A 17,277-nucleotide genomic window follows, 5' to 3' on the forward strand; every position below is an offset into this window, starting at 1 on the left:
AACATGTTACGTATTTTATATGCTAATTGGGCTGAACATTTTTACAATAAGTATTACTCTTGCTATTATATTATATAAGCTTTATGTACGTGCACACCTGTGAGTCACTCTTGACTCCTGGTGACTACATGGACAAGTCCATGCAGTTTTCTTGGCAATATTTTTTTGGGGAAGTGTTTTGCTGTTGCATTTTTCCTGCAAGGAAGTGTCTGGCCCAATATTACTAGTGGGCTTTGTTCCTAAAGCAGGACTAGAATTTAGTTTCCTGAGTTCCAGCTCAGTGCCTTTAACCACTACAGGAAATAAGCTCTCTATATAAGTAGTATTAATTACAGTTTGGTATATTGTAAAGAAGAAATTGTAGCTTGCTTGCTTGCTTACAATAGAAAGACTTGACCAGAATGAGTATAGGTCAACTTTTATTACTGTTTCAATGTTTCATGTTTAAATGCTAGGATTAATTACACCACTATATTGCTACTTCTTTGTCGTGGTCCCTGCCCTTTGGAATGGCATTCCTCCAAAGGACTGCATTACCCAGACCCTGCTGGGAACTGAGAAACCACTAATTTTCCTTTTTTCCCATAAATACATTAAAAGTTGTTTTAAAATATGGGTAGTCCTCGACTTACGACTACAGTTGGAACCGGAACTTCCATTGCTAAGTGATGCAGTTAAGTGAGTCGTGCCCAATTTTACAACTTTTTTACCATGGTCATTAAGTAATCATGTCATAGAATGAATCCAGCTTCCCCCATTGACTTTGCTTGTCGGAGGTCCCCTGGGAAGGTCACAAATGGCGATCACGTGACCTCAAGACCCTAACTCTGCAACCGTTGTAAATACATGCTGTTTGCCAAGTGCCTGAATTTTGATCATGTGGCCGTGCGTATGCTGCAGTGGTTGTAAGTGTGAGGACCAGTCATAAGCCACTTTTTTCAGCACCGTTGTAACTTCAAACAGTTGTTAAATGAATGGTTGTAAGTCAAGGACTACCTGTATTGTACTGGAAATGTATTGCTAACAACTCACCCATGCAACACTTAAATAGCCTAATGGGACTCATACAATAAACTGTTGACCTCATAGATGCCTCATTTGTTGAGTTTCTAATCTTATTGGAAAAGAATGAAACAGTCTTTTAACAGCCATTAAACCACTGATGTTATAGTCTCTGTGGCTGTTGTGATCTCAGTTCATATTTACATCTTCTAGGTCCATAGTCAGTTTGGTATATGGAATTATTCTTATCTAATTTTCAGATGTGCACTTCTAGGCTTCTTCCCTCTGCATTTATATGAAGATTTCTACCAAAGTTGCAAATTCATGAAACTGGAAGAGACCTTGAAGTCCAGTTCCCTGCTAGTGTAGGAAATGTACAGTGATAGCATTCCAGATAAAATGGGATGGGCAATACTGTTCTTTCCAGATATTGTTAAATTGCAGTTTTCTTTCTTTTTTATTAAAAAAATATTAAAAATTACAGTTCACAATAAAAACTAATATAAACTAAAAAAAAGAATAAAAATAAGGTGCAGAAAAGAAAAAAATAAAACTATAATAATAAAAAAAAGAAATATATAAAAAATTAATCCCCCCTTCATCACAATAAGTGTAAACTATTTTAGTAACTTATCACATTCTCTTAAAATGCAACAAATGATATTTTCTTCCCATATGCCATTTCTTATCAATGAACAAGTTCTTAAAGCCTCATCATTTCAGTCCTGATGTCAGCAAAAGTCCACTAAGGGTTACCAGAGATAACTATTTTAACTTTGATCAAATAAACCAACTTTATATTCCTTCCTTTTACTTCTAACAGTCTTGATCTTTAGTCCCTTCAAATAATGTCCTAAAACTTGATTTCATTTTTTTCTTTGCTCCTTCTCACAAAATTCTTCAAAGCTTTAACAAGCCTCTTTTGTAAATTCAGTATAGAAAAATTGTCCAGGTCACTCTTTTGGTTTGTTATTTGTATATCCATTTTAATACAGCCAGTTTCTTTTGTACGTCCAATGTAACATCTTTTTCCATGTCATTTGCGTAGCCCATCATTTTTAAATCCACTTTCAAATCAGTCTCAATCTTGTTGGGTAAAACGTGTTCCTCTTCCATAATATCTTTTAAACACAGCCTGTTTATAGAGGCAGACACTCTTAAAATTAACTTCTGGGTCCATTGTTCAAAAATATCCTTCAATATGTTCAATGTTAACATACTGTGCTTCATTCTGTATTTGTAAGTCAATTTTAAGGGTTCTTCTCCTTTAATTGTAATCTTTAGTTCCTTCTAGTTCCCTCTAGTGTCCAATTTTTGGACAATTATCTTACTATGATTTTTTAAAAATTCAAAACAAAAGCATTTTCCCACAGGGATTCTTTATAATTAATTCCAAAATTTTATTTCAAATTTATCTGGACCCTTAGTCCATTTGTAACTTTCTAAAATCCAAGTTTTATCACCCTTTTGCTGTTTATTTTTTTAAAAAAATTCTTTTAAGTCTTTAAACTTGTATTTAAAATTTCTTTCACTATGATTTGAAGGAAACTCACCTGGTGCTGTAAAATTTGTTGATCCAAAGGTTCCTCATAGCTGAAAAACAGTTAACAAGCAATTTCCAAAAGTGATTAGAAAAGGAAGTACGCAAACGTCATTTCAAAGGCACTGACCGTGATTTGAGCAAAAAGATAGCTATTCCCTTGTCTCCCAGAGCTCTAAACCTGGAGACCACTGTTTTGCAGTCTCCTCACAAGGAGCATCTGTCTGGAACACTTGTGGGCGATCTCAAGTCCTCTCCTTGTCCAGAGAGGAATTATGAAGAGACGGTCTACTCACAGGCTCTTCATTCTACCATGGTCGTCAACTCTGGTTTTCCCTTGTTTGGGAAGTATTATGTCTCATAATTTCTATCATAAATGAAATTGAACAATCTTCATTTAAAAAAAAAAGAATAAAATTACTTTCTGTCAGTGTACTGTGTAGAGGTTTCTTAGTAACAGTATATTCAATTCCATTTTTTTCTATGGAGTGGTGTATTATCATGGAGTGGAAAAGTAAAAGTGTGTGAACAAAGTTATCTTAAATTGTTATTTTTCCCAAATGAAAGATATGTAATGTATCATGATGATTTGGCCCAACTTACTTTTCATTTCCTCCAGCAGAGGTATTATATTACTATTCTTACCATGTTAAAAGGCAGCTAGGATACATAAATCTGACTATGTATTATGATAACTTTTGTTAAATACTATTAATATTAAATGAAACAATTAAAATTACACCTTCCATTTCAGGGCTTGGTGGCACTTGCGTAAATGTTGGCTGCATTCCCAAGAAGTTGATGCATCAAGCAGCTTTATTAGGTCAGGCACTGCAAGATTCAAGGAAGTTTGGCTGGGAGTATGATCAGCAAGGTTTGTGAATTTATTTATGTGGCAGGATAAGAACACATGGTGATACTAAGGTGTAAAATCCTACAACTGATGTAAAACTAAGTTTTTGGTATAGAACAAATGATGAAATTGTAATGGTGTTTCCCTCTTCTCTTCATTGAATCTTCTCAGACTTGACAGTCTGGTCCAAATAGGATATATGTGTGTGTGTGTGTATCAATATGATTAATTTTTTCATTCTAAAGCACTTGGGTTTTAAATATTTTGCAGATAAATACTGCAGTGTGCTTGTACAAGCTCATTATAAATTGGATCTGAAATTAATCCGTTTTCATACTCTCTTACCTATGACACTTGTATCTCTTTTCAGTTAAACACAATTGGGAAACCATGACTGAAGCAATTCAAAATTATATAGGATCTTTGAACTGGGGATATCGGGTGGCTTTGCGTGAGAAGTCTGTGACATACCTCAATGCATATGGAGAATTTATTGGACCACATAAGATCAAGGTACTTGCAGTATTTTACAAAAGTTTTGATCTACCCAAATGAATTGTATATACAGGGTGTACCAGAAGTCAGGCCCCATAAACAATTTATTATATAAATTACATTAAATGTTTGAATTGGTTGCCATTTTCTTCTAAACACTTCCTTACTCATTTGATGCATGACCTCTGAACATTCCTAAGTACAGTAACAGTTTCTCTGGAAAAATAAGCACTCATAAAATGTATTGTGATTGACCTATGGGGTCTGACTTTTGGTACAACCTGTATATTTATTACTAGGAATAAAAAGTTAGTGAAATGGGTCAAAGTGAATATGGTTCAGGAAAACTTGATTTTCTTTAACCTATCTTGCATCTGCAGACTACATTGTCATAAACAAATTTGAAACTACTCAAAAGACATTGAATTAGTAACAAACTAGATACATGGGCGTGTTATAATCAGTTATGAAGGAACTTGTAAAATAATTCACTGGAGCTTTGCTAAAAGAAAAAAGTTTAAGATTTTTATATTTACTGTTTATATTAATTTATCTGCAAACTGATATTACAGTATGCAACTTTGGTTGCTGATTTAATTATGTGCATTTGAATGAGATGCTTCTCTGACTTTGGTATTAAATTGAAATTGCATTTGGTTATAAAGATTGAACTGGAAAATCAATGTTTAAAAATACAAGTATCTGAATATGTTGCTGTTGCTGTGTTTTGTATGTTAATGTTGCATTCTGTTTGTATTACCTGAAAAAAAGTATTGTGGTAAAGCTAAATATATGAACAATGTAAAGTATTGAGAATTCAAAGAGGCTTTCTGTGCTCTTGAAAGTAAGAAAATTAGAAAGGGCATTTAAACTTGAAACAAAGATTGTGATCTGTTCCATTAAAACTGTCCTTAGACTAAGTCCTTTTAGGCATTGCTTCAATAAAGAATGATTAGTTCAGGTAAGAAACACCAATTAGATAGTTCTAAAAATACATTTAGAATATACTGAGCTTCAATCCACTTGCTCCCAACATGATAACATACAATTAGATGCAAGATGTTTTGAATACAGATGAAGACATAGGTGAATAATACATTCATTTGCTAGTAAAGAAATGCTGATTTTTCAAATGAATGCTTTTAAAATTAGAATAATAAAATTAATCATTTCTGTATCAATCGTCTTACTTGTTTACAACTTGTATCTTTCTTTGTCCTCTATAAACAAGAGTTCTGATTAATGCTACTAGCTACTGCAGTGGTGTATGAGTAATTTAAGAAGTGTTCCAAGTTCAGAACCAAACAGCACTATTCAAAATGTTCCATCATAACATAATCCACATTGGAAGTAAACTTCAAACATGTCAAATGTTCCATCCTAAGTAACAATGAAGAACTTAAAATAGGTGTCTTATGTCCTCCTTTTTTGTCTACGGGTAACAAAAATAGGTGTGGTGGTAGTCTGTCTTGTGCTGGCTATCTCCTGCCTACAGAAAATTTGGCTAAGAAAGTGACTTTTTGCAATAAAATTTAAACATTTTTAAGTCCTTGTCACAGAGAGTTGAAGTGATATTTAATTCTCAGCGAAGGATTTACATCCATATATGGACAGGATAGCAGCAGCAGCTATGTACTTACTTAGTTGTTGGCTAGAGGCTTCTTCCTAATTTGTGCCCATAGTGCATGTTTATACATCTGAGAACCTGCCTGCAGAGCTCAGCAAAAACAAAGTGACAACAGTTTTTGCTGTGACATCAACATAACATTGATTGATTGATTATGTGCCATCAAATCACTATCAACTCCTAGCAACCACATAGATAGACAATCTGTCCCTAACCTGGCCTTTCATGTCTTCCAACAGTGCACTCATCACCACTGTAACTGAGTCCATCAACCTTGCTGCTGGTTGTCCTCTTCTTTTCTTTCCTTCCACTTTTCCCAGCATTAGAGCCTTCTCAAGAGAACTACTGTAGGCCTTCACATAATGTGTCCAAAGTAGGATAGTTTATATGTAAGGCAATGTTGAATCAGTGTAGGCTGAATCAGCCATATGTCATCCTGAACTCATTGTTTTAAATCAGAAAACTCAAAATAGTCATTCTAAGTGTAGAATATAGTAAACTTTGAATGTTTCATGCTCTATATAAAACATTTTAAGAATTGATTATGATAAATATATGCTGCTGGAAATAGCTTTTGGAAAATATTTAATGTCTAGAAGGACAGCAGACCTGATGCTGTAATTCTTTTTACTAGGCAACCAATAGAAAGGGACAAGAAACTTTCTACACAGCTCAGGCATTTGTTATTGCTACTGGAGAAAGGCCGCGATATTTGGGTATCCCAGGGGACAAAGAATATTGTATCACAAGGTTAGTTGAAATGAAATCATTACTTTTTCAATTTGTTGGAAAAGGATTTTTAAATTTTTAATAATTTATACTAATGTTGCTACTTTTCAGCGATGACCTCTTCTCCCTCCCTTATTGCCCTGGAAGGACTCTAATTGTGGGAGCCTCTTACGTAGCTTTGGAATGTGCAGGATTTCTTGCTGGCCTTGGTTTGGACGTTACAGTTATGGTACGATCAATCCTTCTTCGTGGCTTTGATCAAGAAATGGCAGAGAAAGCAGGTGCCTACATGGAAACACATGGAGTAAAATTCATCAGAAAGTTTGTTCCTATTGAGGCAAGTATCTTCAGTGTAAGATTTTTTTCTTTCCAGGATTGAGTGATATGGCAGATCAGCATAAATTGGTGACTTATATATATATGTAAATCAGAATAAAGACTATAGCAGTCTTACTGCAAAAACTTATGCAGTAAGCTATAAGTTTTGTTTCTTCTTCTTCCGTGCAGGTTATAAAACTAGAGGATGGCATGCCCGGAAAACTTAAAGTAATTGCAAAATCTACTGAAGGATCACAAATGATTGAAGGAGAATATAACACTGTAAGCCACTTATACATTTCTATGGGTAGGATTGATAGGATTGGCCACTCTTAAGTCCTTGGAATTCATATTAGAGGTTAGCAATAGCTGCCACTGCACAGTCTTTGCAAAAATCAACATTTGTTATTGGATTGCTTGCTTTTATCTCAGTGCTAACATCTATCCAATAATAATGTTAAAGAAATGAATGATGAAAACTTGCTAACATTTTGAAATTATTTTTGTGCATAATCTGTAATGCTTTTAAACAAAACTGTGCTTCTGAGTATGCAAAAGATTTTCTATACAGGACTGACACCCTGTAGTTTGATAATGATTCATTTTGTGCAGGTTTTGATAGCTGTTGGCCGTGATGCTTGCACCAACACTATTGGCTTGGATAAAATTGGTGTGAAAATGAATGAAAAGTAAGTATTTGAATTGTTATACTTCTCTGAGAACCTATTAATACTTGTTTGGAATTCTATTGAAAAGCGAAGGGGATATCCTCTAACATACTTACTTAGAAGACCTGAACTATAAAGGTACCACTGAATCTTAAGTATTGTGATCTTAATTAGTTTGAGATGAGTTTAGATTATGCTTGCAGTTTTTATTACCAGTAATGAGAATGCAAAATTCTTTTCAATTTTGAGATTTCTCAAATTTTTTTTTATTTTGCTGATTTTAGATAAGTATTATGAATGAAGCAGGAGATCCCACTTCCTTAAATTAATTTGTAATTTGCTGTAGACAAACACTTTGAAATTATTTACTTTGGGAATATTTTATTATTTGCTTCGGGAATGTATTATCTAATCTTTAGATAAACGAGTTGCCCTATTGGCACTATTTATGGAGATGAATCATAGAATAGTTTATTAAGTGTCAGACATTACTGAGCTACAATGTGCTTTCTATGTATCATACAGTACAGTGTGTGCGTGTGCGCACACACGTGTGTGTGTGTGTGTGTGAAAGAAGTGCAATGAAGTAATGGAGCTGTGATTTTGAACTGCTACCTTCTTCTTTCATAACAAGGAATGGGAAAATACCTGTGAATGATGAAGAACAAACCAATGTACCTCATGTCTATGCTATTGGGGATATTTTGGAAGGAAAGCCGGAACTTACGCCAGTTGCCATTCAGGCAGGCAGGCTATTAGCTCGCAGACTTTTTGGAGGAAGTTCTGTAAAGGTAAATGTATATTCCTAGTGGTAGTAATGAAGGACTTTTAAGTTTGGACAAAAGGCTGGCAATCTTTCATTTGGGAGCTTGAAATTCATTTGAGCTATTGCACTAGGTTTTAGGATAAAGCTTAACAATTTTGGTGGAAAGTACAACTAATCTGTCTGCAGATACTAAAATTAGTTCAAATGCAGTACAGCAGTAGCCACTGTTTTTTCAAATTGTTACTAACAAGAGTTTATTTATGTACCTATTTATTTGAACAGAACCTAACGCAGGTCTTACACAGTACTATACAAGTTCTCATGGGAATAGAACTGGGAGGAAGTCTAGATAGTTACTCCAGCAATATCTCAACATTCAAAATTCAAATTAAATTGTATTATGATGTGAGGCCAGCATGTTTAGAAACAGACAGAAAACAAAAAAAAAATCAAAGTCTCTAAACTTAAGATTTGCAATAAAATTGAGATTTGCAATAATTAAAACCAAAATACTAGTAATGATTGTAATTTTTTTGCTACAGAAATAATCTATATTTTTAAAGTGAAATAGCAAAATTTGGCAACATATGTAACATAGTAATGTTCAATAATTGAACATTATTGTCAGTTTTTTAAAAAACTACATAAAAATCTTCTGTCTGGAGTCCCTGCTCCAGAAGGAAAAATAAGCTTGAGTCATAATAACTCAACTTTTTCTGTTCCATAGCATTTAAATATACATACCTTTTTACCTAACATTCCTAAAAGGGCTGAAATTTAGATTGCTTTTTCTCTATAGAGTAGACCACTATCTGTGCTGTAGTCTTGAAATATTTAGGGTAGAATACAATCGTTGGCTTCTTTGCTATTGCTCTTACGTGTTCTGAGTCCTATTTTATGCTTTCAATTTTAGTGTGATTACATCAATGTGCCAACTACAGTGTTTACACCTTTGGAATATGGTTGTTGTGGCTTACCAGAAGAACAAGCTATTGAACAATTTGGACAAGAAAATATAGAGGTGCACTTGAAACTTTTCATTTGAAAATAGTTACATAAAAATATATATAACACACACAGCCAGCCATGTAGTCGTTCAGGCTTTTTAATTAGCTTGTGTAAAATAGCATGGTCTGTTGTAAGGAATGGAATGTATGTAGTAGTTCTTATTTGAATCAGCTGTATTGGGCATTTTCAGCCACAAAAAATTATTTTTAATGTACAACATAGTTAAAAATGTACAAAATGCAACATTTCAACAATAAGCCAATTGTTATCAGGCAAATGCAAACAGCAGTCAGTTAGCTGTAGGCCATGTGATTGGTACTCCAGTGAGGTGTCACATGATTAGGTCCCCCCCCAGTGTCACATGATTAGTTCCCCCCCCCCATTGCCTAAAGAATTCTGCATTCCATGTTCTTTCAGTTCAGTGTTCTTTTCTTCAAACCGTTTTGAGCCAGTAATTTTTCCATTTTGATTACTTGTTGAATCAACAAAATCCAGTAATGGAATTCACAGGGGAAAAAGAAATTTTTTCCTGGATGTCTTTATCAGAACACAGCTCATCACTAGGGTCTACAAAAGGTCAACCTATACCAACTAATACTTCAATTATCAATCAAACAGTGCAGGAAAAAAACATGATCAGGATGATAAGCACGAAGCTAAGATCAGATGCAAGATATAAGATAAGATATGGGAAAATGAAACCATAAAACAAGCCTTCAGGAAAAAAAATAATTACTCCCCAGAAAAATTTGAGTAAATGTGCAACCCCACCCCCCAAAATAACAAATTGTGCTATAAACTCTACCGTAGAGGGGAATATACACAGAAGAAATCATAAGCATTTGCCAAAAGTACAAAATTCACCTGCTTGTGAGGCAAGATAGAATACAAAAACATTGGAAAGTAATGACCTAAAAACCAAAAAAAAAAAAAAATCGCAACAGGATGTCATTTATTGGATCCCAGTGTCACCCAGCAAGAAAGTATACATGAGAGAAACAGCAGGTATTGAAGACCAGTCAGTAAAACATTGAAATGCCCTGAAAAACCAAAGTACCCAAAACAGTGGAGTTGATATGATGCATCGAGTGTTGCCACTGACCACATTGGAAAAACACAGTCAGTTTTTGAAGACAACAAATGCAGAAGCAAAGTATAAGAACATTCAAAATAGAAATAGGTAGCTCAAAAAAATGTAAAGACCATTTAACTTGAAAGGATGTGAAATGTAGAATTCTAGATGACTAAAAAAAATGTATTTGTAAAATTACTAAAATATAATTTGATATAAATTATATAAAAACAAGGAACCAATTATGTGACCCATCTAGAGTTAACTGACCATTGTTTGTACTTGTCTGATGACAACAGTTTATTATTGAAAAGTTGCATTTTGTACATTATTTACAATTGTGCTGTAGATCAAAAAATAGATTTTATGTGATTGAAAATGATAGTGAAACAGATACAAATAAGCATGGTGTTTTCTCAGAATGTTCTGCTGTCATATATTATACTTCCACTAGCTGAAAGCACCCATCAAAGACTAGAATCAGCTGTGATAAAGTGAGGAGACAGCACATTCCAGGATCAGACAACTCTGTTTTATACACTAGGTTGTTTTCCCTTTAGATGTGTGTTTTTGTATAATAATGGGTACTCTATTTTCCCTTTCCAAAAGAAATCATGAAGCTCTGTGATGCTCATCAAATTTCTCCAGCCTAAACATTTTCAGTGGTCAAAGGATAGTGTTTCTTCACCACATAAAGTATCTTTTTCCCATTTATACCCCACCTTATTTGGAATCTTCCTACTAAAACTGCAGTTCTCAATCCCATTTGTTTTTTGTTTGTTTTGTTTTGCAGAATGGGATCACTCTAGTCATCTTTTTGGTAAAATAAAGGCAGAAGACTTCATGCTTTGCTCTTCATAAAGTTTAGACTTCTGCCATGTAGACATCTAACTTTAGAAAGCAAATGTCCATGATAGTCAAACAGTAGAAGGTACATAGATAAAAAAAACAATCTTAACAGCTGAAGTCTGTTTTTCTCCAGGTATATCACACTTTCTTCTGGCCACTTGAATGGACAGTACCCAATAGAGACAACAATACCTGTTACGCAAAAATAATCTGCAGTAAGCTTAACAATGTATGTATTTTGCTCTAAAATAGAATATTTATGTTCATATCTTCAAAAATGAATGTCATGTGTATGTGAATTGCTCTATTGCTATCCACAGTAACCCTGAAATGTTTGCTATAAGTTGGATACAAAATCCTTCCTTGAACAGAAAAGTTCTTTCAAAGGCCTGAAATCTAGTAGAAATTATTATTAATTTTTGCTACCTCCCATTATTCTGGAGCAGTTTTTCCAGTGGGCAAAGGGATCATCAGGTAGAACGTGATATTGGTCAATTTCATTTTTATCTTAGTAGTGTCATGTGTAGAATTTCATTCCTTTTCTAATTCCTGATCCAAATTATACAATTGCTATGAAATATAGTTAAATATACAATTGTTAATATACATACATACATAGGGTTTCCAGCACACTGGCTTATTAACTTTATTAAAGCCACTAAGAAGACTAGATTTCCAAACAATCCACTTGGTCATACAGGTAGTCCTCGAGTTACAACAGTAATTGGAACCAGAATTTCCATCGCTAAATGATGCGGTCATAAAGTGCAATGTCATGTGTCTGCATTGCTTAGCAACAGCAATCCTGGCACTCCCTGTTGCTATCGTTAACTGAAGTCCACCGGTTGTTAGCCAAGGACCCACCCCAATCCAAGCAATTCCAGGCTTGGTCCCTCCCAGCCCCAAGCCTCGGTTCTTCCAAGATAAGGGACTGCCTCCCCTTCAACTCCCCCAACTGCCTATTAGCCCACCCATCTCTGCCCTTTTGGCTGCCCTGCCCTGATTAGCTGGGCAGCAAACAGCCCCAGAACCATGCAGCTCTAGGGCTGCTTGCCACACTGCGGCTCAGGGACTTCTTGGCATGCCACAGCTCTGGGGCTGGAAAAATCCCCTGAGCTGCAGCACAAAGCTGCAGCCACCCCTGGAAGCCTCAGCACCCCCAGCCTGGCCCAGCAGTGTGGTGTGGAATGAAGCCACAGCTGCACCAGGAAGCCTCAGCCGCCCCAGCAGGGTAGTGTGGTGTGAAGCCGCAGCCACCCCAGGAAGCCCCAGCTGCCCCAGCAGCATGATGCAAAGCTGCAGACACCCCAGGAAGCCCCAGCCCAGTCACAGTCACCCTCACCACCCTGTACTCTAAGGCTCTTGCTCTCCCACGCTTTAACACCCCAGCTGATCTTCGCCATCTTCTTCTCCTGTTGATGGGGCATGCCCACCTTGGCCCTTCATGAGGCAGCTGCTGGCCACATGAGGCCATCTTCCCCAGGTCTCATGAGGAAAATGCCATGCATGATTTTGGGAAGAAAGCCTCATGTAGCCAGTAGTTGCCTTGCGAAGGGCCAGGCGTGCTTGGTCAGCAGCAGGAGCAAGAAGACAGCAAAGGTCAGCTAGGGTGGTAGGGTCCACGGAGTGCAGGGAGCCAAAAGGGCATAGATGGAGGGTGGATATGGGTGGGTGGAAAGAGTTGAAGCACCCCTATGGTCATAATGCAGGTGGGCTCCCAAGCACCCAAATTTTGATCACATGACCACGGGAGTGCCGCAGCAGTCATAACTTTGGGAACTGGTCATAAGCCCCTTCATTCAGTGTTACTTTGAATGGTCACTGAACAAATGGTTGTTAAGCAAGGTCTACCAGATAGTCCTCGACTTATGACCACAGTAGGGACCAGAAAATTAGTTAAGCAGTGTGACCATTAAGTGAGGCATCACGTGACCACACCCAATTTTACAATCTTTTTTGTCACAGTCATTGAGTGAATCACATGGTTGTTAAGTGAATCACATGGTTCCCCATTGATTTTGCTTGTCGGAAGCTGTCTGGGAAGGTTGCAAATGGTGATCATGTGACGCTGCAACTGTTGTAAATATATGCTGGTTTCCAGGCACCCAGATTTTGATCACGTGGCTGCGGGAATACTGTGATGGTCGTAAGTGTGAGGACAGGTTGTAAGTCACTTTTTTCAGCACTGCCATAATTTTGAACAGTTGCTAAATGAATGGTTATAAGTTGAGGACTTCCAGTATATAAATGTATATATGTTATATACAATATGTATGCAAATACATAAATTAACTTCAGAGGTACTATCCTATAGCAGCTGGTTTTTCCAGAAAATGGCAGATTATATTCCCATCTTCTGCTTTCTCCATGTTTTCTCACTAATCTGGGTTGAAGTAAGTTTCATTTTGTCTCCTAGTTTTGGGTTATTGGTTTATTTGTTTTTTTTACCTACTCTAAATTCATAGAGTACAGACGATACAATTTTGTTTTGTTTTCTGTTCCTAACTTATCAGGCAATGTAAAGTTTCTTTGACTGCTCTTTCATTACTTTAGAAGACTGGTTGATCTTATGTGTTCTACTTTTTTTAGGAAGCAAATGTTCTAAATCAATTCCATTCAGTCTGAACATTTTTATATAGCATTTGTAGGTAAATTCAAATAAACTTAGAAGACAGACGAGTTAAAAGTTTCTATTAGTTTCAGCAAGATTAAGTACTGGCATATGAAATTTGATCATCATTCCTCAGTGGAGTAGTAGTGAAAAGAAAGAAAACGAAGTAACTGATCTATCTTCTTGTCTCTTTCTGTATCTTACATCTCTTAATTACAGAACCAGGTAATAGGATTACATGTTCTTGGACCTAATGCTGGGGAAATAACCCAGGGTTTTGGGGCAGCAATGAAATGTGGTATCACAAAAGAATTGCTCGATGAAACGATTGGCATACATCCAACTTGTGCAGAGGTAATAATTAAAATGTGTAAATGTTGCTTAAAAGATGTTGCGTATACGTTCAAACTCCTAGACTGATTTTCCTCTTTATTGTAACTATTTCCTAAGATCTACCATCATTAAACAAACAGCCACTCCTGTTACAGCTACATGTTGCAGCAATTTTTTCCCCACCCTATTATTTTCTAGAGCTCTAGTACTCATTTCAGGTTGAGATAATTGTTGTTTAGGAGGCAAAATACTATAGCACATTAATCTTAAACAAGAGTAATGTTTTGTTAATGAAACTCAGCTTAATATTGTTACCAAGAGAGTGTTCATGCCACGTGCAGGCATTCTCCCATATATAAATGCATATCCACCCATTTTCCTCTCTGTTTACCTGTAAGTCCTTTCCGTAATCACAGAAGTTGTATCTTTAGAGCTCCCTTCTGATTACATTGCATCAATGGAGACATTAAGGAGTGGGATGTGGGTATCCATGTTGTTGCTCATATATATTTACATAAAGTCCAAAATCTTTTATATGCTTTGTTGTTAGGGTTTCAGTCTAGTTATGCTATTTCATTCTCTTGCAGGTATTCACTACAATGGAAATCACCAGATCTTCAGGACAAGATATCACTCAGAGTGGTTGCTGAGGTTAAACCCTGCTGTTTAAACTGTTTTCTGATGGCCCACTTACCTATTGGAAGTTTCATAATGCATACCAAAATACACGGGTAAATAAGTAATATGTGATTGTAGTATTTTAATACTACAGGTGATGCATTTTTGAAACTTCTATAAAGATAGTGGTCTCTGCCAGAAATAGCAAAACAGCAGGGTGAACATTAATTCTGACATGTTTAGAATGACACGCAAGTGTATTTTTGAAGTTATGGCTCTGAACCTAATCTGGAGGCGAGTCATGGCTGATGATTTCTATACAGAGTTGGGAAAACCTATTCGTCCAGTCAAACAAGTAGAAAAATTTCTTCCAGAGGAACTTCTGAATTGCACAAATGGAATTTCTTAGTTTCAGTGCTTTTGTATGAACACTCAGGCACAGCTGAATGTACGGTTGATAAATTTTGCTAGCATCTCCTGTTAACTTAGTTGAGACACTAGTGCATTTTGTTAATTGTTAACATGAATGCTGAAGTTTGTTTGCATTTTTTATAAATATCCCAGTTCATATAGTCAGAAATCTGTTAATGCACATTATTCCCCCGTGCATCAAAGCTCCCAAGACATGTAATGTGTGTGTCTGTGTGTTTAAATCATATAATTCTAGTCATCAGAGAAAGCAGTATAACACGTGAAATTATCTCTACCAATTTTTGGGAACAGTTAGTATTTTGGCATTTCTCTTTAAAAATAATTCTGCCATCCCCCACTTTTGTCTATTCTAAAATAATCCCAAATAAAATTGAAATAATATGTTATAATATTTTCTGTTTATGCAGTAAGCAAATAATTTCAGCCATAGAATGAAATGTATTTGGTTAGATTACTAGTTTATAAGTACTTTGCCTCAACTTTGTCATAGCAGTGACAATTAGTTTATTGTGCTTTGTGAAATTCCTATTACAGTAAATAGTTTTAATCCATGGCTCTCCTTGGCAGTCCTCTAAGTTGGGTTAGCTTAAGGAGGTTAGGCTTGGGTTTAGTTCATTTTGTCCAAAAGTGTGTGTTCTAAATGCTTCAGTTCAAAAATTGTATCACATGAAGTGTTTTAAACTATGGTGCATCATGGAGAGAAGTCCAATAAATAAGCAATGTTATGTTGTGTAAACTGTTATATTCATTAAAAAAATGCAGCTTTTACTAAAATAAGTGTATGCATTTGTATTCTTCTAAAATAAAAATTTATGATGCCGGGAGGGACATAGATGACTTTTTATCATAGGGTGTAAAGTATGATATTCTGTTCTGCCTGAGGGGTGCAGGGATCTGGGCAGTGATATTCAGATGTAATTGGAATGGATGTGGCTGAAATGATTTTACTTTCATGTTTAGGAAGAGAAGTGAGAAATTTTAAAGTGTTTGTGTTTATGAAACTGCAAATATTAATTTTGCAGAGATTTAAGGCACCGATTTTGTCTCTTAAACTCAGACTGGAAAAATCAGCCCAGTATTGAGAGGGTCCAGAGTGCTGTATTTACAAAGTACAATGAGTGTCTTATGTATCTTCTTAAGGCACCAGTCTTGTTATGCAACCTCATTGTAGAAAGGTCCAAAACCTTCAACACTTCCCCAGCTTAAAATGGGTGTTGGGATTTCCTGGTTGCCCTCCCCACCCCCGTCCCCACTGAATCATAGCTATGGTTCATTCTCAAGAGATTCTAGGAATATGCTAGTGCTGTACTTCAAATATGTATCCACTTTCTTAAGATAGTCCATTCAAACTGTCTTATTAATCATAATTATGCTTATGGACAGGAATATGATTTTATCTGACTTCCATGTGTTTCACATTCCTTATACAGCCCACAGGGTTCTGTAGAAAGCTCGGTGCCTCACCCAAACTTCCCATGCCCAATTCTGCCTCCTTCTCAGATTTGTCTTACTCCCTCATACCTGATTCAAGCTCTCTCACCACTGGATAAAAAAGATCTTTCATCAACAGCTGATTAGAAGAGTTTGAATTTCTTACAATTGGACTATTTTGAAACTAATTTACTATTCAATTTGACTATTTTGAAATTAGTTTCAGAGCTGGATATTTTTAAAAGGGGTTACTCCTAGGAGGGATGGACTACCTGTCCTGCTTCTAATGCTGTGATTTTGCTTGAAAAATCAATTCCCCAAACACTCTACAAGGGTGTTCTAAATTTGTTGAGTCAATTCATATTTTAAAGGTGCATTGTGATTTTGTGAGGAGGTTGGGAAAGCAATGGGAGGAATGTTAGACTTAACCAAGAGAAGGAAGGAGTTGTACCCCAACATGTTGTAGGGTTTTTTTGAACCCCCAATAATCAGATTGACACAGACTCAGTAGACACAAAGCACAGGAAACTTACTGGGTTTTTGTATCTGTCTTCATGGCGGGGGGGGGGGTCTTTATTTTATGAAAGGAAAGCTTACAATAAAAGAAATAGTAAATTATTTAAAAAACCTACAACATGTTGGCGTACAACTTAGTTTTAAGGGAGAAAAATGGTGCAACTAAATGTTTGTGCAGTGATTGAAGCCTCCAGTGGCTCAAATAACTCAAATCCACAAACTTTTCTACATAGCAGTCCTAACATACTTTCTGTGGGAAAATTCCAAATATTTTTTTTATTCCAAATAAATAAATTCCAAAGTAATTTTATTCCAAGCAAGTACTCCAAGAAAGTTATCCAAAAGAACTTCTGATAAATGAAATTACTGTTAAAAAATCAAACCATTATAAAAGAATTCCAGTAACATC

The 17,277-nt window shown here is 35.9% G+C and overlaps 1 protein-coding gene across 2 annotated transcripts in view; it reads left to right on the forward strand.

The window, feature by feature from the left end:
• TXNRD3 (thioredoxin reductase 3) overlaps positions 1-15,548 on the forward strand; it is a 35,108-nt gene extending 19,560 nt beyond the window's left edge. For both annotated transcript variants that reach the window (XM_088134270.1, XM_007425186.4), the window contains exons 6-16: positions 3,297-3,416; positions 3,766-3,908; positions 6,152-6,267; positions 6,358-6,583; positions 6,754-6,846; positions 7,177-7,253; positions 7,867-8,023; positions 8,912-9,019; positions 11,061-11,156; positions 13,758-13,892; positions 14,459-15,548. In XM_088134270.1, coding sequence (XP_087990396.1) covers positions 3,297-3,416; positions 3,766-3,908; positions 6,152-6,267; positions 6,358-6,583; positions 6,754-6,846; positions 7,177-7,253; positions 7,867-8,023; positions 8,912-9,019; positions 11,061-11,156; positions 13,758-13,892; positions 14,459-14,527 — 1,340 coding nt within the window. In that variant the 3' untranslated portion in view covers positions 14,528-15,548. The remainder of the gene's footprint in view (positions 1-3,296; positions 3,417-3,765; positions 3,909-6,151; positions 6,268-6,357; positions 6,584-6,753; positions 6,847-7,176; positions 7,254-7,866; positions 8,024-8,911; positions 9,020-11,060; positions 11,157-13,757; positions 13,893-14,458) is intronic.
• The last annotated feature ends 1,729 nt before the right edge of the window (positions 15,549-17,277 follow it).

This window comes from Python bivittatus, unplaced genomic scaffold (genome assembly GCF_059951505.1).
Source record: "Python bivittatus isolate LINGU-HERP-01145 unplaced genomic scaffold, Pbiv_v1 ctg000080_np1212, whole genome shotgun sequence".
Taxonomy (NCBI): domain Eukaryota; kingdom Metazoa; phylum Chordata; class Lepidosauria; order Squamata; family Pythonidae; genus Python; species Python bivittatus.